The sequence below is a fragment of the Schistocerca serialis genome, chromosome 5, assembly GCF_023864345.2.
Source record: "Schistocerca serialis cubense isolate TAMUIC-IGC-003099 chromosome 5, iqSchSeri2.2, whole genome shotgun sequence".
Classification (NCBI taxonomy): Eukaryota; Metazoa; Arthropoda; class Insecta; order Orthoptera; family Acrididae; genus Schistocerca; species Schistocerca serialis.
In genome coordinates, this window is record NC_064642.1 from 838,931,032 (window position 1) to 838,958,027 (window position 26,996).

The 26,996-nt window shown below is 40.3% G+C and overlaps 1 protein-coding gene across 4 annotated transcripts in view; it reads left to right on the forward strand.

The window, feature by feature from the left end:
• Window positions 1–26,996, forward strand: part of LOC126480969 (molybdenum cofactor biosynthesis protein 1-like) — a 343,445-nt gene that overhangs the window by 16,029 nt on the left and 300,420 nt on the right. For 3 of the 4 annotated variants that reach the window (XM_050104404.1, XM_050104403.1, XM_050104405.1), the window contains exon 3: window positions 3,517–3,630. The exons of the other annotated variant lie outside the window; for it this stretch is intronic. In XM_050104404.1, coding sequence (XP_049960361.1) covers window positions 3,517–3,630 — 114 coding nt within the window. The remainder of the gene's footprint in view (window positions 1–3,516; window positions 3,631–26,996) is intronic. 4 annotated transcript variants of the gene reach the window in all.

Below are 26,996 nucleotides of genomic sequence, written 5' to 3' on the forward strand. Positions count from 1 at the left end.
GTTAAAAATAAACTTCTATTTCGCCATAATACTTACACTCAATGACTAAAGCAAGACCTTATTATCACTATACTGAAATAAAAAATACCTTTACAGTATTGAGTGTTCTGCTGTAATATGAACTTCGACAAGTCCATTCTGCCAGTAACGATACTGTTTAATCATTTCGTCGCTTTGAAAGATGATATGTTACTCTGATACAAATAAATGATTATAAAGAGTTGTTGAATGTTAAAAAGATGTCCCTGTCACATAGTTTAAGAATATTTTGTCACTTTAGAAGGTATTCATTAACTTAGTTGAAGAACAAGCACATTATTTTGGTATGATACTAACTTTTCACGTAAATAAACAAACAATTCTAGATCTGTGCTGTTGAATGAATCAGAGTAGAATGAGAGCAGATCCACTAATCATAGTTGCTGAAACTTGTAGATGATGGTGGAGGAGGTAGAACGCCACTTAAATTTCAAAAGTTAGGTGTAAGTTGGTATAACAACATGCAAATTGCATGTTTCCACACGTATGTTGAATTATGGGAGTGGTAGCAGGGGATCTACTTGTAAGAAATTCATGCCAGTAGAAACCCAGCTTTAGAGCCAGGTATGGACTTCTGATTACCAAGAGCAGGGGAACTGGCCTTTGTAGCATTGTGACAACAAAATGAAAGATTAAATTTGTGTTAAGTAACATTAACATCATAGATAGCTTTTTCACACTTTCTGCTTCTACCTAATTTTATGTTAATGATAATCAAAGGAGATGGGATAGAGACCATGATGTGGAATATGAACTAGAAATAATTAAAAATACAGAAACATTATAATTAAAGTTCAACTTTCAAACCACTGTAGAAATAACACCACTGGTCAGAATAACTTCAAATTGATATGGAATATTATCGGAGAAGGGGGAAAACTTATGGCAGAAGAAAAACAAATAGTTACAAAATGTAGCAAAAGAGGGCGCTGTAAGCATCATGATTTAATAGTGGTCAACTAAAAATGAAGAATGAATCATACAACGATACCTAAGGTGTATGTTTGACTTTAAACAAACTGTACTACTCAGTGTGCATGGGTGTACAGTTGTGATACTGTTAGTTAAGTAAGCCCATCCACCATGGCAAGGTCATATCTCATAAGATGGGAAAAATCTATTTTTAATGTCCTGAGGTCAAAACCGCATAAAAAGCATCACTTACATGGGTTTTTAATTGTTCTGAGGCATAAAACCACATAAAAAGTATCAGTCACATCGGTTTTTAATTGTCCTGAAGCCAAAAACCGCATAAAAAGGATCAATCACATCGGTTTTTAATTGTCCAGAAGCAAAAAAGCACATAAAAAGCATCAATAAAAATCAAATCGTATTATTAATTTCCATGTGACTGGCGCAAAACATGTGCAGTATGCTGTCCACCGTTTTCCACAACACTATGCCTATTGACACACAGTCAACATGGGTTCAGAAAACATCGTTCCTGTGAAACACAACTAGCTCTTTATTCACCTGAGCAGCAATGTAGCAGGGCATGTATACACACCCACAGCAGCGAAAGGCAAGATGATGATAATCTGCATAACTTGTCATGAAAAAGACACTTCCACTTTCACATGGATGCTGGTTGTCATCTAACTTGGGAACACCCAGCTTATGGTGTGCATGTAGATATACTGCTGCCATGATGTAATATCATCTGCACACTCAGACAGAGAAAATACAGTAGCCTTGGTCTGTCTATTTATGTTTTAATTGTTGTTGACAATGATGATGATTTGATGAAGATGATGTATCTTCAGACTGGTTTGATGTAGCTCTCCACATGGACCACCTTGTGCAAGCCTCTTCATCTTTGCATTACCACTGCAACCTATATCCACTTTAATCTGCTTACTGTATACAAGCCTTGTTCTCCCTCTACAGTTAGTGCATTACATTTTACTGGGTGCATTCTGTTTTCAGACAACAGACAAGGGAATTGTGATAAACGGAGATCACATCTTTTCTTTCTTTCCTTTCTTTCTTTCTTTATTTTTCTTTCTTTCTTTCTTTATATTTTTCTTTTTTTTATGGTTGATGCAGCTGCTGTGGATCTCTTTTTAAAACTGTATTTTGCCTGATTGATTTCTCAGTCTTTCAAAGCTGATGCTTTAATGTTTTTCAGTGTGCTTAGCTCATCTCTGTTTTGTCTGATGTTCATTGCCACACATACAAATGTATACAGGTTGGAATTCTAAATTAGGGTGTTTTTGCTAAAAATGAGAATGTATTTGCAGGACATGCTGTAGGGATAAAAGAGTGAGACCTTGTGACTCCGAGAGATTTGTAAAGAAATAAGAACTGTTTCTTCTCATTGGCATCGGGGACTTATAACATGGTGGATGTTTATAGGGACCCATTATTGCACTCATTATTTTTGCTCACTTAAGGCTCCAATTGTTTCAAAAAATAATCCTAACTTCACAATCAGCAGCAACAAAAGTTATGAAGTATAAGAAAAAACAAATAGGCCATTGGACCTAGTAGGTAGAATATGGACACCATGATGAAGGCAATCAAGAATTTACAAGACAGAGAGAGAGAGAGTTTCATGCAATGCTAAGCTTTTTCTTTTTATCGTGATCTTTACATCCTGGCGTATTTGTTTATTTTAATCATTTTAACATCTAGCTTATCAAAATATTTTATCATTATCAGTGAAGACAATGTTGTGTGCTGTGTAAACTCGTGATTTCCTTCAACATTATGTCCATATCTTACTTACAAGGCCAGATACCTTGTTTGTTTTATGTTACACTTTGTAACTTTTGCAGCTGCTCCTAATTGTCAAGTTGGAATTTTCTTGAAACAGTGGGGAGCCTTATACATGAGCAAAAATAATAGCTGTAACAATATAAATCCCCAATGTTACAGAGAAGAAACATTTCGTATTTGTTTACATAGCTCTGTGTGTCACATGATCCTGCCCTTGTATCACTATTAGCAAGTTCTGTAAATATGGTTTTATTTTCAGCAAATGTATCCTCATTTAAAGCTCCATTCTGTTTAGGCACATCTGCTTCTCTATTATTGTACAAAATTGTGACATATTTCAGAATGAAGATAACAACAACAACAAGAACAACAGCTAAAATATCTAATTGAGAAGTCATAATTTATTCTTCAAACAGTTGGAACCTTATATAAGCAAAAATAATAGATGTTGTAATAGTTCCTTATAAATGTGCACCTCGTTATAAATCTCAGATGTTACAGAGAAGAAACAATTCTTATTTGTTTACGTCTCTCTCTAGGTCATGTGGTCTCACTGTTTTATTACCATAACATCTCCAGTACATGCTTTCATTTTAACCAAAAACATCTTTATTTATAACTCCAATCATTTTAGGCATATTTGCTTCTCATCTATTATCCAACAAGTATAACATGTTCAACAAGTAAGATGTAGTGTAAGTTCACATACTCCATATCATGTAACACAGATATGATAACAGTTTGAAATTCTGTTTACAGTACAGAGTTGGAAGGGCACGATATAATGAAATCAATTGCCTATCAATGTATGTGTCAAGGTCTCACTGCAATATTGTGAAGAAAGACAAAGGATTATACATAATAGATGGTGGGGTAAGTTATGTAATGTAGAGACTCGAAGTTAAAATAAACTGATTACTTCCTTGTAAACATTTGAGTATGAGTGTTTTATTTAATACACATTTTATTATTTAAACTGCTGCATGTAACTTTAAATGTCATATTGGCTCGAGGAATAGGCTCAAACCCTTTTTAATGTGTACTTGCTAGATCTAAACAACAGTATAATATAAGAGAAACCAGTGGAGTGAGGTGTGGCATATAGAAACATGCAGTAGAAAACAGTATTCATATTAGCTTTTGAGCTCTTACGCTTTCTCTAGAAAAAGTACACATATTTAGGCAGACAGGCACCCAACCACATTCCTGCAGTGAGACTGGCTGTTGATTATCACTTATTGAGAGCACTTGCCTGCGCAGATGGTGGTGGGGAGGGAGGAGAGAAGAATGCACTAGAACTGAGGGGTTAGTAGGATAGTGGGAAGGAGGTCTTTCGACAGATGACTCAGTGTCTGCACAACAAGACAAAAGAAATTCAGAGGGTAGAGTTTGTAAGAGATAGAGAAAGGAAGTGGGGTTGAAAGGGATGGGAGGAAGGGAGAGGAAGGTAGAGATGAAGAGGGAGACAGGAAGGAAGGAGGAAGGATGGAAAAGGGTAGAAGGGAGGGGGGGGGGAGAGAGAGAGAGAGAATGCATGCCACCTCTGGGGGTGGGGGGAGAGTGCTGGGAGAAGACAGTACATGATCTGGAGTGAAAAGGAGTGGTGAGGACAGAAGAGAGAAGGGAAAAGGTAATGAGGAACTGATTAACGGAGGTTTAGATCAGAGGAATTGCGTGAGTGCAGGATGTGTTGGAGAGGGAAGTCCCGCCTATGTAGTTCAGAGAAACTATTCTGGTAGGGGAATCCATTTGCGCAGTTACTGAAGCAGCTGTTGAAGTCATTTGTGCTGTGGTACACAGCATGTTCGGGAACTGGATGATCAAGTTTGCAGACTGCCACAGTTTGACGATGGCCACTCATGCAAGTAGACAATTGGTTACTTGTCATGCCCACATAGCATGCTGCAGAGTAATTGCAGCATAGCTGATGTAAACTTTTCGGATTTTACACATGACCTTGCCTTTTATTGGGTAGGAAATTCTCTGTCTGGATGGGCCCTGGGGGGCCCAAATGGTATCAAGTGATTGCCACAGCAGGTTATAGGCGTCACGGGATGTGGTTGTGGAGGGGCATGTGGTCAGCCCACTGCTGTTCTGGCCATTGTTAGTTTTTGTGACCGTAACTACTACTTCTCAATGAAGTAGCTCCTTACCTGGTTGTCTCAACGGCTGAGTGCATCCCGCTTACCAACATCCCAAGTGCTAGCCAAGCCTGACAGCACTTAACTTCAGTCATCTGATGGGAACCAGTATTATCAGTGTGGCAAGGCCATTGGCCATTGGAAAGGAAATGCTGTCATATATTAACAACTTATTGAATCATTCACTGTTAAGCTTGAGACTGTTGAGAGTCAGCAAGAGTGCTCCGAGGCAAGAAACCAGAGACACACTGTAGGTACAGGCGTAAATCGTAGCTTTTAGGTTACTCTAGGGAAATAGTAATGGAGGAAACTTACGAACTGCAAATGCTTGGACAGCTGTCCCAGGGTATAAGTCATGATAAAGAGAACTAATTAGTATCTCCACAACCATCTACATGTTGTTGTAAGTAGGCGATAATCATAAACAGGCATTTCTTAGCACATGCAGCAAGAATGACCATTACACCTAAGAATAGCCGCATCAGTAGTTTCACAGAAGTTAGATTGAGAGGGAAAATGAAGAAAACTGCTGAAGTAGAGGCCTCTGCTCATGAGATAGAAGCCTGCGTCTGCAGGGTGAAGCATGGCGATGTAAAACACTGTTGTTCCTTACCGTACTAAGAAGGGCAGTGATGTTTAGCTTTCAGCTGGATGCTGTTGCTACCAAATGTACAGCTTGTTAGTCTGAATGCTAGAAGCAGTCATCCAGCAGAGAAGAAGAAGGGGAAGGATGCAAAATGGAGTTGGTTGGAGGCACCATGAAGGAGAAAAGCCCCATGTTAGACTGGCAAATGACTGTGACATTCCAGTAGTGTTAGTGGGGTGGCTGCAGAAACATTGTGCTGTCAGAATACTTTCTAAAGCCTCAGGTTTTCGTATTCCAAGTATTTGTCAGTCAGAGTGTTGGGATTACGTGTTGCTCAACACCAACCTTGGGTAATGTCCAATTTAAGTCTGTTTTCTCACTTTTAATGTTGCTCTCAAATGTTTGTACTTAATGAAGCACTGGGTGATTCTTCTTCTGTTCTCTCTCATCTATGTTTATAAATGGTCTTCAGTGTAGTAGTTAAGTTGGAATAAAGTAATTGATTGTTATGAAACTCTAGAATTCCTTGAGTCTCCTATAATATTGTGAAAGGATAGTTGCTACTCACCATATAGTGGAGATGCCGAGTCAGATAGGCACAACAAAAAGACTGTCGCAAAGTTGTTTTGTTGTCCACATCTTTGACCCAGCATCATTGCTATATGGTGAGTAGCAATTATCCTTTTCATAATATTGTCTTCATTCCATCCTGACTTTTTGATTGTTTGAATCTCCTACAAGTATCCTCCAAGAGTCGCAAAATCCACACCACTTGTAGGTGCTCCCTGTGACAGTGTTTGGTGCTGACCCAAGGAGCTACCTGCTATCACTGGATGTTTGTCTTTCGGCATTTGCTCCTGACTGCTCGAAAACTATGTCTCACCTGAAACTCCCCTAAAGTTCTCATACACTTCATCTAGCCTATATCAGAACATTACAATGCATATGACTTGACTGCAGTACGAGGTGGTGGATGGTGGGTTGGTGTATGGAAGTGTCTTGCTCCTGTGTTGACCAGAAGGAAATGACCCATGGGGTGCAGGATTGGGAGCTGTATGGCAAGGATATTCTGTTGGTCTGGTGCTTGGCAAACCACTACTTTGGTTGATGTGGGTATGATTTAAGGTACAATGTCCCTCATCTCAGGGTGTAATGAGAGGTAGTTGAAAACCTGGTGAAGGGTGTGGTTGAGCTTTTTGTTGATCTTTTCAAGGCCAAGGTGATACTAGCAGATCAGAGGAGTGCTGGTCGGTGGCTGGTTAACAGGTTTACTGGTGTTTCAGGAGATGACACAGCAGATCTGTCTGTGGACTAGCTCGATAAAACCTTATTGACAGACAGTATCCTGTTCACATCGTGCAGTGTTCTACTGCCCACGCAGTTTACAGAGTATACTTATCCGTCCCTATTCCAAACCTACTCCGAATGCACCCCATGGGTCATTCCCTTGTGGTTAACTCCAGTGCAAAATATGTCCCACACACCTAACCATCTCCTATCACAGTCCACTCACTGGCATTTCTTAGCCAATAAAAGGCAGGGCCACATTTAAAAGCAACCATGTTTTGTGTCAGCTATGCTGCAGTTACTACCCAGTGTTCTATGTGGGCATGACAAGTAATCAACCATCTACTCGCATGAATAGTTACCTCCAAACTATGGCAAACTGCAAATATGACCAACCAGTTGCCGAACATTTTGTGCACCACAACACAGGTGACTCCCACAACTATTTCACTAAGGGAGCCATTTGGATACTCCCTGGCAGCACTAGTTTCTTATAACTACACAGGTGGGAATTGTCTCTCCACCATATCCTGCACTTGTACAATCCCCTTGGCCTAAACCTCCATTTAACTGTCTACCACTGCCTCACCTGACCTTTTCCCTTCTCTCATCTGTCTACAGCATTCGTTTCCTGTCCAGATTATGTCCTGCTGCTCCCTCCCCCCCTCCTCCTGCCTCGTGTCGTGTCAAGTGGGCTCTCTCTCTCCCCCTCCCTCCCCCCTCTCTTTTTCCCTCTCCCCTCCCTCCCTCCCCTTTTTCTCTCCCCTCCCCTCTCCCCCCTCTTCTCTCCCCTCCCCCTCTCTTCCCCTCCCCTTCTCTCACTCCCACCTCTCCCTCCCCCTCCTCCTCTCCCTCCCCCTCTCCCTCCCCCTCCCCCTCTCCCTCCCCCTCTCCTCCCAGTCTACCTCCCCCCATCTGCCACCTCCCCTCCCCTCCTCTTACCCGCACCCTCTCCACTTCCCTCCTCACTCCCCTTCCCCTCCCCACTCCTCTCTCCCCCCCTTCCCCTCCCACCCCCTCCCTCTCTTGCCCCTATCCCTCTTCTCTCACTCCCTCCCCCTCCTATATCCTCCCCTCTCTCACCCCTCCCCATCTTCCCACTTCACCCCTCTCTCTCACCCCTGTCCCCCTTTCCTTTCCCCTCTATCTTCTGCACTACTTTTGTCTTGGTGTGCAGCCACTGAGTCATCTGTCGAAAGATCTTCCCCACATTAATCCCACTATCCCTCCTTGCCTTGTGTGTCCTTCTCTACATCCTCAGCACCTGCAGCTGTGCAGGCAACTGCTCTCAATAATCAATAATCATTAGTCAACCTTTCTATAGTTGTGGGAGAGTGTGCTTGGGAGTTTGTGTGGTTGTGTGTGTGAATATGTGCATTTTTGCTGGAGGAAGGTAAAGAGCTCAAAAACTAGTGTGAATAATGTTTTCTGTTGCGTGTTTACATGTGTGATACATCAGTCCTCTACAGTCCTTATTTTATGTTTTAGTTCATCCAGAAATTTCCCTTGTTGTTATATGGCAATATGGCAGGCAGTGGGTTATAAATTCCTCTTATTGTTTCAATGTGAAAACAAATTGACTTTTTCAACTTTAACTGCCATGCATGCCTTAATCTATATTAGATCCTGCCAAATATATAACTGAAGCTGATTCCTTGTACTGATCTCCTCCTATAGCAGACCGTAGCAGAGTGAGTGGATTATTGACATTTTTTATAAAACTGTGCTTGAGTTCACTCTCATCTCGAGTATTGAATAATTTCTGTGATTCAAAAGTCCTTAACGTTAAAGGCAGATTTCAAAAGAAATGTCCGGAATGTCTATTCCAGTGCCGAACTGTAAATGAAATTCATGAATTTATTAAGTAGCGAACAGACCCAAATCTGAATACAAGAATGTTTTTATTCTGTCTGTATGTTTCTGCAAAATAGAGTACCTTCACTTAAATTTTTAAAAACAATAAAAACTCATAAAAGATGTGTATTCACTATATTTCTGTCTTAAATTACACAATTTTTCGATTTTTTTATGCTTCTTAAATAGCTGTTAAGTATTTTTGCAGAAACTATAGCCCATGTAGGAAGGTGTTATCACACAGTGAAGTGGAGCAGTAGAGAAGTGTGGAGGGGACAAGATTTACATAAGAAAGGCAGTAGAAAGTGGGCAGACAAAGTCTGCATTGCAAGACCTTGTTGCTGTGGGCAACAATCAGTTTCATTTGTTTTGGTTATGTGTTCCATTGATCATTCTCACAGTAACCATTATGATGTGGAATGTGTCAAGTGCATAATAAATGCATACATGAATCAATTTTTTTATGCTTAAAATTTTTACCATGTACCCCATATTATTAAATGGCACAAAACTCATATATTATACCTATAAATTTATTTATTCCTATTCAAGAATTCATGTATGGTCTGTCAAACATTTTATTTCATCTGGTAATTTATCAAAAAGTTTTACAGCAGCATATTTTACCCCTTCCTGTGCCAAATATAGGTAAAGAAGAGGAGAGTGTAAGTCTTTCTTCCTTCTAGTATCATAATCATGAATGTCACTGTTGTTTTTAAAATGGTCCATGTCATTGAGAACAAATTTCATTAGTGAGTAAATGTACTATGAGGCTGTTGTAAGAATTCCTAACCTTTTAAACAGATGCCTAGATGTGCGACTATGAGTCCCACAAATTATTCTAACCTCTTTCTTCTGAACAGTGAATACATTTGCCCAAGTGTTGAGTTACCCCAAAATATAATTCCGTATGACATCAGAGAGTGAAATTGTGCTAAGTATGTTAGCTTACTAATTTCTATATTCTCAGAATTGGCAATTATTCTGATTGCAAAGTTCCTGAACCTAGTCGCTTTAGGAGATCCAAAATATGAATTTTTCCAATTAAGAATCTCATCTATATGTCCACCTACAAACTTAGTATGCTCTACCCTGTCTACTGACTTCTGTTGATGTGTTATTTTTATTGAAGGAACTGTACTCCTTGTGGCAGAAAATTGGATGTACTGTGTTTTTTTTTTTTTTTAAGTTCAGAGCAAGCCCATTTGCAGAAAAGCAATGAACAACTTTTGCAAATTCATTAGTTGTATCATTTTCTATTGGAGTTTCTTTTACTGGATAAATAATGATGCTTGCATAATCAGCAAATAGTGTCAGGTTAGCTTCTTGTTTCAGAGAAGGTAGGAAGATCATTCATTTATATCAAGAACAGAAGGAGACCCGGGACCAAACCCTGTGGAACACCTAATGTAATTTCACTCCAGTTACATGAAGTGGCAAACTTCCTTAAATCATCTAAACCATAGAAAGAAACTTTTTTGTTTCCTCTTTTGTAGATATGGCTTAAACCATTCATATGCTGTTCCATTTATACTGTAGAGTTGCAAGTTCTGTAATATAATGTCATGGTTCACACAATCAGATGCTTAGGATAAGTCACAGAAAATTCCTATTGGCGATATTTTACTATTTAAAGACTCTATTACATGGACAGTGAAATTGTATATAGCTGTCTGAGTAGAACAGCATTTTTGAAATCCGAACTGTGATTTACTAAGTATCCCATTACTGTTGAGATGGCTAACCATTCTTGAGTACATTACATTCTTGGTGATTTTTGAAAATGCTGTAAGCAAGGATACTGACCGGTAATTATTGACATATGTGGTGTCCCATTTTTCCTAGAGAGGCTATGACAATGACATATTTTAAACTGTCTGGGAAACTACCTTGAGTTAGTGATGCATTACATATGTGACTCAGAACATCAGTTGTAAATTCTCCACATTGTTTTAATATCTTGTTAGAGATGTCATCTACTCCAAGTGAACATTTATTTTTCAAAGATTTAATGATTTTCCTTATTTCATAAGAGGTTGTTAGGTGAAAATTAATTTAAGATTTCTCCAAACTGACTCTTCCACGTGCTGCTTGTTTTTTTTTCTCGAGCTGTTCTCACCAAGTTTTTTACCTACACTTAAGAAATGGTTGTTAAATACATTAGCGGCTTGTGTAGTTGTTAAATACATTAACTGCTTGTGTACTGTTGGTTAAAATAGTCTCATTCCCCTTAATAGTAATACTACATACCCCCGTGGTTACTTTTCCTGTCTCCCTTCTAACAACATTCCATATTGATTTGATTTTATTGCCCGAGTTGTTAATTTCATCTCTAACATATGTATCTCTTTATTTTCTGACAACTTCTTTCACTATGTTACAATAACTTTATAGTGTAAAATTACTCCTGGGTCTATACTAATTCTTGCTATCTCATACAGTTTTCTTTTTCTTTCTGGAGACATTTTAATACTTTTAGCAATCCAAGGTTTCTTTGAAAAATGGTGTTACATTTAGTAATTTTTTTGGGCAACAATGTTCAGAAGGGGATATAAACCTATCAAGATATATGTTGCATTTATCATTAGCATTTGGCTCATTATATAGGTACATCTCCCCAATTAACATTTCTTAAACTTTCTTTGAAGTGCTCTATAGGTACTGGACTGAGCAACCTTACACTGTTACTTAATGGTTTCTGAACTGTACACCCTGCTAGGTTTTGTAAGTTAATCAATTGTGCATCATGGTCTGATAATCCATTTGTCACAGGGAAAGCATGTGTTAGTTCTGCATCCTCTTGCTTTACAAATACATTATCTATTAGAGTGCTACTGTCTTGAGCTATATGTGTAGGGAAATTGATCATTGATTCTAAGTTACATGTCATTAATAACACTTCTTGTTCACTTTTCCTATCAGAGTTGCTTAGAAAGTTTATATTGAAATCACCACAGATTAATAACTTCTTCTTTCTGTCTGACGGACAGCATAATAGGAAGTCAAACGTTTTTTATGAATAGCTCCCATTCTCCTAATGGGGACCTGTGCACTGTTGCTAATATCAACATACACTAGCTAGCTGCAGTTCACATGCACAAACTTCAGAGTGCTGATCAACACAAAATTTGCTTACTTCTACAGTTCTGTATTTGTACCCTTGTTTTGTGTAAATGGCAATTCCTCCTTTATCCATGCTAGATCTGCAAGTGTAAGATGCTGAATTATACCCATTTGTACTGACACTTTCCATCCCCACAGTTACATGGTGTTCAGACAGACAAAGTATATCAATCACATTCTTATTTTTGAGATCATCTAAACACACTAATAGCTCATCTACTTTATTTTTTGTTTCCCTGATATTTTGGTGAAGTAAGTTGATAGTACCCATAGCTTTATCTCTATTTGCTGTACATATGGCTTCATTTGTACTATTTTTCTTGATTGTTGTCTGTCTGGACTTTGGCTTTAATCTAAAGAACCTGTTTGCCTGGTCCCATTAACCACAGCGATCGTCCCATGTGTAACTGTGGCCCTCCTTACAGTATCTACTAATAGAGAAGCGACCTTGTCTTTCCCCTTCATATTTAGGTGCAGGTGTATTCCCACTTACCAATAGCATCAACTGGAACAACACTTACATGAGATTTTGCCGGTGTCTGGGGCATCCTGTCCAGTCGTGCCTTATAGCAGTGTTTATCCAGAGCCGATCATGGCATAGAAAGAGCTCCACAAACCCCACATTTGTGTGCCCATTTTCTGCTCCTGTTTTATCCAGGTCACTCCTAATGATTTATCTTGGATTCATAGCCAGGCTGTCTCCTGCTCCTCCAATTATAATAACCTGATGTTCCTTCTCAGAGTTCCTGCATAACTGACCTAAGTTTGCTGTCACCTGGCTAAGGCTAGCACATGGTTTCACAAAACTTGTGACCTATTACCCTGCGCCTAATTCGTGCTGAAGCCGCTGGCCTACACCCCTCCCATGACTGCTACCTAGAAGCAGAATTCTTCTTTTCCTATTCTAATTTAATCCCAACCTGTTTTTTCCTTTAAGCTAATATTCTGCTTCAACCTACATTCATCTACATCTGGGTGAGACCCTTCCTACATTGCCTCAGATAGCAAGTAAAACTGATGATGTGTTCAAATATGTGAGTGGAACAACAAATTTTAAAATCTGATTTGATTTGATTTGATTTTTTATTGGTCCAGTTTTATCATACAGCACAAATTGTACAATTGATATTGGACAGGTCAAATATAAGTTACAATAATACATAGTATAAGCAAAATAGTTGGCAAATTAAAAATAGGTACCTATTACAATTAATTTTGTTACGTATTCAGAAATTCTCTGGCAGAATAGAAACAGTGCTTTATTAGAAATGCCTTTAGTTTAGCTTTAAATATTGGATGAGTAGCATTTTTTATTTCCTCTGTTATCTTATTATGTAGTATTACACCAATGTTAATTATGCTCCTCTAATAGGTGGTTGTTCTGTGATATTTTTGATGTATATTTGATTTCCCTCTGGTACCATAGTTGTGTACATTTTTGTTCTGTAGCAGTTTGCTTGTTTTCAGGAGGTAGTCCCTAGTGAACAAGACAGTTTCATAAATGAATAAACTTGGAACATTTAGAACACTAAGCTCAGTAAAATGGGATTTACAGGAGTCCATCTTTTTAAGGCCACAAATTATTCTTAGAGCCCTTGTTGCATTCTAAAAACCTTTATACTATGAATTGAGTATCCCCAGAAAACGATCCCATATTGGACTAGTGAGTGGAACTGTGCATAGTATGCCTGCAGTACTGTTGTTTTGCTTGTTGTAGCCTTTAAAATTCTTAGGCCATAGCACACAGATTATAGTTTTCTAGACAAGTTATTTATATGTGTGCCCCACTTTAAGTCCTGCTGAACCAATAGACCCAAAAATTTTGTGACACTTACATTTTCTAGGGTATCATTTTTTAATTGTGCTTGAATAGACATTTGATTAGTTGGAGGAATTAAATGAAAATCGACACACACAGTTTTTTCTGTATTTATAATGAGTTTGTTTTTTTGTGAACCACTCAGAAAGTCTTTCCATAGAACTTTTTGCTGTGGACTGCAAAGTTTCTGGATTGGATCCAGTGAGCAATATGCTGGTGTCATCGGCAAACAGGATGGTTTTTGTGGGACTCGTATATTCAACTAAGCCATCCACATAAATCAAGAAGAGTAATGGACCTAAGATTGAGCCCTGCAGTACACCAAGTTTTATTGTTAATTCGCTAGAAAGTAAGGAGTTGTTTCTTATTTTATTAATTTTGTTGAATTCATACTGAAGTGATACTTTCTGCCTGCAGTTTTTTAGGTATGAAAACAACCAGCTATGTGCTACACCTCTTACTCCTCGTCTTTCTAATTTTTCGAGCAGAATGTTATGGTCCAGGATATCAAAGGCTTTTGATAGATCTAGAAAAATACCTGCAGCTAATTTATGTTGATCAAGGGATTTTAAAATGCAGTCTAAGAATTCGAAAATTGGTGTCTGTGTAGATTTAGACTTTCTAAAACCGTGTTGTTGTACTGTAAGTGGTGCATATTTATTTATGAAACTTAGAAGCCTGTCATAGAAGAGTTTTTCTAGAATTTTTAAGTAGAAACTTAACAGTGACACGGGTCGGTAGTTTGATATTTTTTTCCGAAGACCCTTTTTTTTAGCATTGGTGTAACTTTTGCTATTTTAAAAACATCTGGAAATACACCAGTTTTTAAAGAGAGGTTGAAAATTTTTGCCAAGGGGTTTTCTATGTGGTGAGCACATGTTTTGAATATGAAATCAGGTACTTCATCAAGACCACTTGACATTTTATTGCTTAATGATTTAATTTTACTTATAATTTCATTGGGGTTTGTTTCATAAACATACATAGAAGCAGTCAAGATCACTGACTTGCTGGAGAAACTTGGGACTGGTCCTTGACAGTGTACTTGAATGAGGTCTTCAGCCAGTGAAGTGAAGTATTCACTGAATTTTTCCACTATCAAATTTGGGTCTGTGACTTTTGAGTCTTCTAGTGTTAATGATACATTCTTTTTCTTTGGAGCTGAACTACAAGTTTCTTTCTTTATAACTCTCCACGTGGATCTCATTTTGTTAGATGAGTTTCTTATCAAATTGTCATTCCACATAATTTTTGCCTCTTTGACTACTCTACCATAGATTCTTTTGTAGGCTTTTGAATAATCAGTAATAATGATCAATCGGGTCAATATAACTTTTACTGACATCACAGAACTTTATTTGTTTTTTCACAAAGATAGCAGAGCCACCATGTTTGGAAAACTCTCGGCTAAAATGACTTGCTAATCTATATCCTGAGATTGAGGTTAATTTTACTTCGGCATTTCATAGCCAGTGTTCAGTAATGCAAATTGTATCTACATTTAGTGCATAGTGGAGTAGTGCTTCCAACATGGAAATTTTATTTGTGAGTGACTGAACATTATGGTGTATGATAGCAAACCCTGGGTATTTAGTAACTTTAGTGGAAATGGTTTCTGATTCTTTATCCAATGGCATTTCTAATACAGCACTTACCCTAAAAATTTTCAGTACCTTTCTTGTGTATGGCTTCTGTTTTCTGGTGGCAATCAGTAGGTTAGTTAACTTCTGGAGCTTGTATAAGTTTTGCTTCATCCACATCTGACCTCTTCAGTTTAAACCATTTCGTAATTTTCGTTTGGCTGATGACTTGATTGTTTGTTTCTCACCTAATCGGTTTAAACCACACTGTTTGGCAGATGGCACAGCTTGTAACTTGTCTAAAGCACTTCTTAATCTCCGTTTGTTTGTCACTTATACTTTTTTCTTCACTCTTCTTTGAGATGCGAGTACATATTTTTTCGGCTAGTAATTTCTTTCCATTAGTCATCTACACGAGACATGAGCTGACTATGTTGTGTATGTTGCTCCACAGCTATAACCTCTGTGACGGCAGAAGGTGAAAACAGCTGATGCGGCTTTGTGAAGACTTTTTAAGTACAATTTTTCTCAAAAAAATGATCGTCTAACGATACAATCATCAAAATTGGTTACAGTGTTTATCATTTTAGTAAAAACTGAACAATATTATTAGTAAAAAATGTAGTAACAACCAGATTAACTTCAAGCAGAAACCAAAATTGCTATACTTGATTGACAACTGCTTCTACTACATAGAATTTAAAAAAAAATGTAAGTTTATATTTTGTGTGTGTGTGTGTGTGTGTGTGTGTGTGTGTGTGTGTGTTTTACTGTAGTTGAATGTAAATCACTGTGTGTAAAAAAGAATTACTTATCACAATTCTTTAAAATTATAGTGGTTGGGGGGAGAGATGATGTGAATTGTCCAGATCTGAAGTAATTATCATTTAGCCGCAGCAAAACTTGTCCATAAATGCGCACAGGTATAGATGCGTACACGTTAAGAACATTGTGGCATTGAATAAATGTTAATTCCTGTTAGTTTTGGTGCGCGTCGTGGTATTTAACTTTTCTCCCCAACGATGTACAACAACATGGCTGCGGCGGCTATTCTCTCTTCAGGTTGACTTCATCTCCAAAAAGGTCCATTTAAAAATGCAAGCCCTTGTCACATTGGGAAGTAGAAAATAAGGTGTAGCTAGGTACGAGAATGAAAACTTGTGTCTTCTGCATATTGTAACTTTTAATTAAAAGAATACTGGTAGAGTGCAATTACATACGTCTTTATTGCACCAGCTCAAAAGACCAACAAGACACCGAGATATATATACGAGGGCGGTTCAGAAAGTAACCTCCGATTGGTCACAGTGTGGGTTGTGGGGGGAGTAGCGACGCCATCTGTGCGTTCACGCACTCAACAGGTCAGTCGGCATCAAGCCGTGGTCGAGTGAACGCCGTACCTGGGCTAGTTTAGTTTTTGTGGCAGTTTGAAATGTGTGCTGCAATAGAAAACCCCGCCAAATGTGAAGTGCGTGCTGTCATAAGGTTTTTTACAGCCAAAGGATATTCTGCAGCAGCTATTCATCGTGAGCTTTGTGCCATGTACGGACCAAGAGTTATGAGTGAAGGAGTTGTCCGTGAATGGGTACGTTTATTTAAAAGTGGACGAGAAAACGTTCATGATGAAGGGAGGAGTGGTTGACCATCATTGGTGACTGACGAACTCGTTCAGACAGTTGATGCAAAAGTTCGTGAAAATCGACGTTTCTCAATGTCGGAGTTGTCTACTGGTTTTCCACAGATTTCTAAGACTCTCTTGTACGAGATAGTGACAGCAAGATTGGGTTACCGTAAGTTCTGTGCACGATGGGTGCCCAAAATTCTTACCGACCACCACAAAACTCAAAGAATGGCCTCTGCATTAGACTTTCTGTCACGTTATGAGGACGAAGGAGAACCATTGTTAAACAGAATCGTGACCGGTGACGAAACCTGGATTAAGTACGTGAACCCTGAGACAAAAGAACAATCAAAGATGTGGGCACATTCAAATTCACCTACCAAACCAAGAAAAGCCTCGCAAGATTTTTTCTGCCAGAAAACTGATGGCAACGGTGTTTTGGGATGCCAAAGGGGTGTTGTTGGTTGAATTCATGGAACGTGGTACGACCATTAATCAAGACGTGTACTGTGAAACAATAAAAAAGTTACGACGGGCTATACAGAACAAACGCCGTGGTATGCTGACTTCCGGTATCGTTTTTTTGCACGATAACGCCCGTCCTCACTCTGCTCGCAGAACAACGGCCCTTCTTGAGTCCTTCAAGTGGGACGTTATCAACCATCCACCTTACAGCCCAGACCTGGCGCCAAGTGATTATCACCTCTTCATGCATTTGAAGAAATGGCTCGGGTTACAGCGGTTTGATGACGACGAAGAGCTCAAAGATGCGGTGACAGGCAGGCTCCAGGCACAAGCGGGTGATTTTTATGCAGAAGGAATTTCAAAGCTTGTGAAGAGATACGATAAGTGCCTCAATCGCTATGGAGACTATGTAGAAAAATAGTGCAAAGATGTAGTTGTAAGATGTATATATTAAAATATTTTTATTTAACTTGGTGTATTTTTTTAAATCAACCGGAGGTTACTTTCTGAACGGCCCTCGTATATATATAAACAAAGATGATGTAACTTACCAAACGAAAGTGTTGGTATGTTGATAGACACACTAACAAACACACACACAAAATTCAAGCTTTTGCAACCCACAGTTGCTTCATCAGGAAAGAGGGAAGGAGAGGGAAAGACAAAAGGATGTCGGTTTTAAGGGAGAGGGTAAGGAGTCATTCCAATCCCGGGAGCGGAAAGACTTACCTTAGGGGGAGAAAGAGACAGGTATACACTCGCACACACACATATCCATCCGCACATATACAGACACAAGCAGACATATATACATAAAGAGGTACATAAAAATCGATAGTTTTGTTTTTAAATTTTCTGTCAACGTAGATGTAATCATACCTCCCTATGATATCTCTGCCACGTGGGGATGGTGCGACTTTTTATTGATATGTGTAGGTCATTTAAAGAACCTACACAATTGCAACCCCCCCCCCCCCCCTCCCTTGCCACCCCTTACCCCTTACCCCTCCCCATTTATTGTATACTGGAGTGATCCATATCACTGGTCGCTGGATGTCAGTATGCAGTGGTGGTGCATTAACACCATTTAACTTTTCTGTGCTTTAAACTCTTGGCCTGCCATTGTACTGAGACCTTCATTTGTGCCCAAGTTTACCTCATGTACTCTCAGAACATGCCATTACATAATGTTTGTATCTAATTTTGTTTAATGTACACTTTACACATTATTACTACCGCTATTTACAAAATAATAAATGAATAAATAAAGGTTGCATCAACAGGCACATTTGAATTCAGAGTCTGTAGTTTGATTATTGGAATTTAACTGCTGCTATTGCGGCATTGTCCAGAGTGCTCACCTCACATGAAATATGGTGCAGGCGCACTTGAGTTTGTTAATGCTGCTGTTAAGTTGAACTGTCCATGAATGTGCTACAGTTTCACTTGTTTACCAAAGTCAATAAAAGTGTTCATCCCTTTGCTGGAACATGGTGTGCTGAGGCTTGTGCATAGTGGAACCATTGATACTGTGGTGAGGAGGTTCATCATTTATGGCCCAGGCATTTGTTCCTCTCATAATCCACATGTTTCAGTGGTTGAACCAAGCTCACGCTGTCAGCATTCTGAGGCAATTGAATGGATTCAACGTAAGTCTCCAATGCCCTTATTCTTTTCCATACCACGTCTGTGGTAGAATGCTTTGTCGATACTCAAGTCCACTGATGATACTAATGTTTGATACTCTTCAGCACTGGCACACGGTTTTTACAGGAACACACCATTGAATTGCGAGTTTCAAACCTTCATAAAATGTTCGTTGCATATTTGGTGTTATATTCAGCTCTACATTACATCACAGGCTGCCACGTAATCGTGACTTATTTAGTTTCATAATCGAAAGCAGTCTTTCATGCATTTATGTTGATCAAAACATTGTTATCACGTTTGCAATCTCATTATATGGACGTGGAATGTCGAGCTTCGGGACAGTTTCAACACAGATGGATTTGGCTTATAAACGGGAAATACGTTGCAGATCGATAAGCTCCATCTGCAGTTGCCCAGGGGCGCTTTAAAATGAAATGCAAAACGGTCTCTAAAAGAGATCACAAGGAAATTTAGAACTGGCAGTGCGCTCAAATGTTTGGAAAACTATTTCTGTAATTCTTTTAACGAGACAGAAGTTTGTTCAAATTCATGTTTTCTTTAACACCAGTGAGTTTAGGGAAATGGACGGTGTTTTTTTTTTCATAATTTATCACCCGCACAATGCTATTTTTTTAAACATATCCCCGTCATATCCAAAATAGATTATTTCTCACCTTGCAACATCTTACTGTGGGCAGTGTGCAGTCAAATCCACGTAAAATGCAAAGTCTTCAGCCCATCCTGGGTGTTCCAATTTTCTTTCCTCCTTTCATTTTTCTTTCATAAATTTAACAATAGCGGGTTTCAATTTGAAAAATCGTTTCAGGCATGCCCCTTGACTTAACCAACGTACTTTGAAATAATATAGTCCAGTTACAAAAGACCTGACACCCCTTTAATTTCCTGAACGGTTACAGATATCGAAACGAGGTTTCGTGCAATTGATAGTACCCTGAGGGGCACTGTTTTGTATGGATAATGCCCTGATATCAGGCATCAACCAAGATGTTGATACAAGTATGATTTTTTTTAATGGAAATGTATACTTTTCATAACTATATTCAGTAGGTCTTGGAAAGGCAGTTACGATGATATAGCGCTTTTATTACTGACACTGAAGCCTTTCGCAAGAGAATCCGAGAAATGCACTAAAACTGGGAAGCAATGAGGCGAGAGTAGGCCATTGCTGTGAAACAACACCAAGCTCTCAGACCAGACTCAGCCGTTATATGCCGATGCAGCAAGGCACGCCTTCGCTACTAAAATAAAACCTCATTTTGTATACGACCTAGAAACACCTACGATTTTTTTTGTGAGACTATGGCATATGCTAGTTTCTGGCGTATCAGATGGGACTAAGGAAAGCTGTTTCAATTGTACGTACTTTTCCAGGTTTTTGTTGGAACAACTACAGTTTTTCGAGCAGTTTTTCATTACTATTTTCACAGAATTTTCTTGACATTTGTCTCATAATAGCGTGTCTAACTTTTGCACATTGGTGTACATGTCAGCATGCAAGAAATTATGAATCATAAATGATCTGCTGACAGACAACACAGTTTTGTTAGTTCTGGGGCACAGAGAAGTAAACAGTCGAAAAGCTTAATACAACGATGTAGACTGGCATGACCATGTTTACAATGTAATATCTGATTCCGGATGACTCAGTTTTAGAATATTTCTCTCATTCTTTTGCAAGGAATTTCTACTACAAAATTAACAAGCATTGTATCACTGCAGTCGTCTTCTCATGCGCTTTCGGATGCCGTTAAGAAAGTATATCATTCTCTTTAAAAAATTATACTTGCCTCATAATCACGATCGATACAAAAGTGAAGATTCTGTATTACACACCAAATTACGTGTCCCTTAGGGTGCTATCATTGGCCCAAAACCTAGCTTCGGTATCTAAAATCATTCACGAAATAAAAGGGGTATTACGTCGTGCATGACTCATCCTGAATATACTCCCTTTGTCAGAAATGTTACAGGACAGATTAAAAAAAATATAGAAAATTGTACTTCAGTTACCAACGTTTCTGGAGGTCTTGAAAGAAAGCAGGGAAATTTTCAACTTCTATGCTTGTAAGCTCATTTGTCACAGGCTGTCGTATGTATGTGATATCTTGATGGAGTTTTCTTTCAGTTGCATTCTTGAAAGGGCCCCGCTGCAGTTGCTTAATCATCGTCCACATTTCACTAGGGTTTTCCCAGCTTAACGCATATCTTATTTTTCACTCTTTGCTCAGAATCAGCATCGATTGTGTCACCAAAACTAATGCGCCAAGAATCCAGACAGGGTGTTGCTAAGCACAGCCTTGCCACATAGTGAGTTTCACGGAAACACGTGCAAGGTCATTTAGAGGACACACACATTAACATGAAAGCAACATTTGTTCCCTTTTGGTATTGCAAGCTCAGAAATAAAAAAAAGCCTGTCCTGGAACTTTTTCTGCGAAATGGATTAGTCTCCATACTCTTCGTACAGTTTCACTGAAACAGTTATACCTGACGGCATAGTAATGTATTCTACTTCCGAATATTTGCTACTTGAACCATCAATGTCATCACGTCAGCTACGTCTGCTAATTTAAAACAAAGTGCTTTTTGATGTACAGAACACAGAATCTCGTCTGATAATCTTTGTAATTTCTGGTTCTTTCCTCGTCAACTAAAAAAATGGTTCAAATGGCTGTGAGCACTATGGGACTTAACTTCTGAGGCCATCAGTCCCCTAGAACTTAGAACTACTTAAACCTAACTAACCTAAGGACATCACACACATCCATGCCTGAGGCAGGATTCGAACCTGCGACCGTAGCGGTCCCGCGGTTCCGGACTGTAGTGCCTAGAACCGCTCGACCACCCCGGCCAGCCCGTCAACTAAATCTTTAAATTCTATCTGAGTGGTGTGTAATGTTCCATAGGAAATTTCTGCTACTCATATATTACTGCGACTGCATAATGGATATGGAGAATTTCAACCTTCTGTTCTCGTTCCCATCCACATCTTGTGACGATAGATCACTAGACTGCCTGTTTTTGTGCGAATAACCACTGGACCAACTTCCTTTATACCACGAACAAATAGCGAAGGATAAACAGTGCTTACACCAAGACCCTGGCGAGCTGAAGAAAGCCGTGTCGATCAAAAGAAGCCTCATCAAATGCTGGAAGGAAGTGTCGCATCGCTCTGCTGTATGAAATGTGGCGCTATACCGAGAGGGACCGAGCAAAGGCGAGACGTACCAAACAGTGACGAGACAGACCGAACCTCGGAGCGCTTGGAAGCAGCACATTGTGCAAAAGTGAAATTTTGCACGACTTGGTCGACCATGGTGTATAACAACTGACGCTCGGAAAACCGATATTTGATCGGAATAGCAGAGCCGAATTAGACAACGTGTGAATATGATAGTGAAAATGGGCCTCCGGTATCTGGCGAGCTATGCGGGCGCGCGCGGGGCCGCTTAGCGCTTACCTCCTCGCGGGACAGCGTCTCGTGTGGCCAGCGCGCGTCCAGGCCCTGCAGCAGGCGCAGCAGGATGCGAGTGTCCAGCGGCGAAGACAGCGCCTGCCGGCAGTAGGACGTCCAGCGCACAGCGGCCAGCTGCAGCTCCGTCACATCGCCCTGGATCGCGTGTTGGTGCTGGATCGTCTACGCCACATGCGGCAGCTCGCCGCTCCACTCCCACGTCGGGCCCTGCGGGCACATCGCCGGCACCCGTCACTACAGACAATCTCACAGGACAAAATATCAGCCACCCCCTCAAAAAAGCTCAACTCGTCGCTTTGGAGCTCTGAAGGTGGCAGGGGTAAAATACAGGGAGCGAAAGGCTATTTACAATTTGTACAGAAAGCAGATGACACTTATAAGAGTCGAGGGGTATGAAAGAGAAGCAGTGGTTGGGAAGTGAGTGAAACAGGGTTGTAGCCTATCCCCGATGTTATTCAATCTGTATACAGAGCAAGCAATAAAGGAAACAAAGGAAAAGTTCGGAGTAGGTATTAAAATCCATGGAGAAGAAATAAAAACTTTGAGGTTCGCCGATATTGTTGTAATTCTGTCAGAGACAGCAAAGGACCTGGAAGAGCAGTTGAACGGAATGGACAGTATCTTGAAAGGAGGGTATAAGATGAACATCAACAAAAGCAAAACGAGGATAATGGAATGTAGTCGAATTAAGTCGGGTGATGCTGAGGGAATTGGATTAGGAAATGAGACACTTAAAGTAGTAAAGGAGTTTTGCTATTTGGGGAGCAAAATAACTGATGATGGTCGAAGTATAGAGGATATAAAATGTAGACTGGCAATGGCAAGGAAATCGTTTCTGAAGAAGAGAAATTTGTTAACATCAAGTATAGATTTAAATGTCAGGAAATCGTTTCTGAAAGTATTTGTATGGAGTGTAGCCATGTGTGGAAGTGAAACGTGGACAATAAATAGTTTAGACAAGAAGAGAATATAAGCTTTCGAAATGTGGTGCTACAGAAAAATGCTGAAGATTAGATGGGTAGATCACATAACTAATGAGGAGGTTTTGAAAAGAATTGGGGAGAAGAGAAGTTTGTGGCACAACTTGACTAGAAGAAGGGATCGGTTGGACATGTTCTGAGGCATCGAGGGATCACCAATCTAGCATTGGAGGGCAGCGTGGAGGGTAAAAATCGTAGAGGGAGATCAAGAGATGAATACACTAAGCAGATTCAGAAGGATGTAGGTTGCAGTAGGTATTGGGAGATGAAGAAGCTTGCACAGGATAGAGTAACATGGAGAGCTGTATCAAACCAGTCTCAGGACTGGAGACCACAACAACAACAACCTGTGTAGGACTTCTGCCAAGCTGTCACGTTACCCTCCACCGCTCTGAAGTATGTCATGCCGGCCAAGTGGTGGGTACACCTTCTGATCAAAAGTGTCCAGCATCTAGTAATGGACATAAAGGGCACTGCGCACACACACCAACCGACCGACCAATTTCCTGTACAGCCTACACACTTTACGACCTACTTTACTGAGTGACTACAGGGACAAAAGATGAACTTCTGTTGGTCGGCTGGCAGGGCAGCGCTACACATAACATAATTTTTTGGGTGGAGTGATTGGGGGAGGGAGGGGTTGGGTGAAATTGTGACGGAGATCATGCGAAGGGCTGGTGGGTCGGCTGTTGGCTGTGTGTGTGTGTGTGTGTGTGTGTGTGTGTGTGTGTGTGTGTGTCCCTTTATTACTCATGGGATATGACCACCCTTTAATTTATGATAGCTGGAATTCTGCTGGGGACATTTCCAGTGAGGTGCATGAATGTCAGTGAGGGAATGACAGTCTGTTCTTCTTCAAGTGCTGAAACCAGAGGTGGTAGTGATGTTGGATTCTGGAGCGAAGTCGATCTTTTAACACTTCCCAAATGAGTTTCATTGGGTTCAGGTCGGGACACTGGGCAGCATAGTCCATTTCAGGAATATTGTTATTCACAAACCACAGATACTGCCGCACAACAGGGTTTACTATCACGCTGAAACAATTATAGTCTCCGAAAACGTCCTGTGCTGAATGCAGCCTAAAGCTCCACAAAATGTCTTCATATACTTCTGCATATAGCGTTTTCCTAAGTGCAATGAGGGAACGACACCCTAAGCACGATAAACAGCCCCATATTGTAACATCATCTCTTCTGTACTTCTGTGTTGGAATTACGCATGATGGCAGGCATTCTACAAACCCTTTCATTGGATTTCCAAAGTATGTAGCGTGGTTCCTCACTTCAAATCACCCCTTTCCAGTGATACACTGCCCAATGGCGTCATTCTTTACATCACCCCATGTTTTGCTTAGCACTAATTACAGAAATTTGTGGCTTGACAGAAGCTGCGTGACCATCGTACTCCATTCCATTTAACTCTCATTCATTGTGCTAGCTGGACTACTGGTAGTACTTTGGAACACACGAGTGATCCCTTCCACTCATTTCGTGCGGTTTCTTACAACCACCGTCTGCTAGGGTTGGAGGTCCTGTCCGTCAGTACATGATGTCTGCTTCATCTAGGTTTAGCTGTTAAGTTTCCTCCCCACTTCCACTGCACACTCCCATCGCTAGCAGTCGACTTGGGCAGCTTTAGAACGTCTGAAATGACCCTGATGGATTTGTTACTCTGGTGACATCCAGTCACTACGTTCGAGATCACCGAGCCCTCGTGAACAACCCATTTTACAGTACTGTTTCTCTGCTAATAAGACAATGGCTCCCACCTCCAGTTACCCTGTCGAGTCTACCTCTCGTGACATATAGTCGCCAATTCCGCATCACATAGCGGTGTCCAGATACTTTTGATGAGATGGTTTATGTGCCAGTTAGTTATAAGGAACACCGCAGTAAGAAGGCTCTACATGGAGAAGTGACAGGATTGCAGTTAGTAGTAATCGTGTTTGGACTCTCCTGTGATCAGATCGTGAGTGCAGTCCACCGATTTGTTGATGTATCAAGACAGTAATGGTAGATCTCTCGCAGCCATGTAGTACGGCGTAGGAGCAACACTAGTAAGAAGACTTTAGCTGACATGGACCAGAGACAATTGTCATACACTACTAGATACAATTGGTTTCAAACATGACAAGGAATTGCTGCTCACAGCGAATGCTTTGGATCGCTCTAAGTCACGTAGAACTGATACCAGATGGTTGTGTGACACTCCACTGCTGACCTAATTCAGGACAGTGCCTCTTTACAATGAAATTCTGTGTATGTGCCACTCAGTTATCCGAAATTTGCGCTGTAAGATAGGTTGACGAGGTAATAGGACATGTACATGTGTTAAGACATTAGGCAGTAACTTGGATGGTACTAGAGGGAGCTGTAGAAGGTAAAAACTGTAGGTGAAAACAGAGATTGGAATATATGCACCAAATAATTGAGGACATTGTTCTTCTGAGATGAAGAAGTTGATTGGTGTATCATTGTGGATTGTCTACAAGGAATGGTGGACCACTCACAGTCATGTAACACATGTTAAGAGCAGCCATTGTTAAAACACCCTAACCGACAGTGACTAGTGACGGATGTCACACCTCGCCAATGACAATATTTTTCCAACCCGACAGAAATTGCTGCAGTCATTCAATGCAGACACGGATCCACAGTAGGATCCTAATGAGGGGGGGGGGGGGGGGGGGGGGGGGGGGGCTCTCAGTTTCTTACTTTCTCACCTCTCCCACCTGATGGATCCAGGACTGAAAGAATGCAACAAGTTTCCAGCGAACCAACGTTGCGAATGGAACTGCATGCCATGGACTTTCGAAACGAGGTACTTCGCAAAAGGTCATTGCTCTCAGCGGCATGTGGAGTTGGACGTCTTTAATTGGACAAACAACACAGTATCTGGGCAGTAGTTGACTGGAGTGCAATCATGCCATACTGAAGAGTGGAAGTTGTGGATCAGGCCGGAGGTGGTTCTGTGATGTTTTGGGGCAGTTTTCGCACCGTGACTTGCGACCATTCATTGCCATGAAAATAAACCACGATGTTCATCTCTGCATTATCTGTAATTAAGCATTACCCCTCTACATTTTGATATGGATATGCTGTGGACCCTCCCGTCTTCCAGGATGACAGCAGCCATTTTCACAGGGTTGTATTCTTATGTTCCTGGTATGACAAACACTCTCACTCCTCTCTGCAGATGACAGCTCTTGCAGGGGTGGATTCGTCAAGTGGATGTGGCATACCTGAAGAAAGTTCTGGAGCATATCATTGTGTGGAACTGAAATATATACCAAGCGAAAATTTGAGAAGTATAAATTAGAAGGACCGAAGATTTGGCTTCCTTTCAGCATCATCATGACTAGAGACTGTGCATAAACTGAGATGTGTGAAGGGTGTGAAGGGAAATCGGCGTATGCTTTTCAAAGGATCTATCCATGCAGTGACCTGAAGTGGTTCAGGGAAGCCACGAAAATCTGATCTCAGTGTGGGGCGAGTATTTGAATCCACCGTCCTCCCCAGTACGAGACCCTTATCTTCATCACTACGCCACTTCAAACGATCAGAAGTTGGGGAGAATTTGATCCTTTCAGATGAGGTACTATCGAAGAAGGTAGCAAAGTAGAGAGACGGGATAC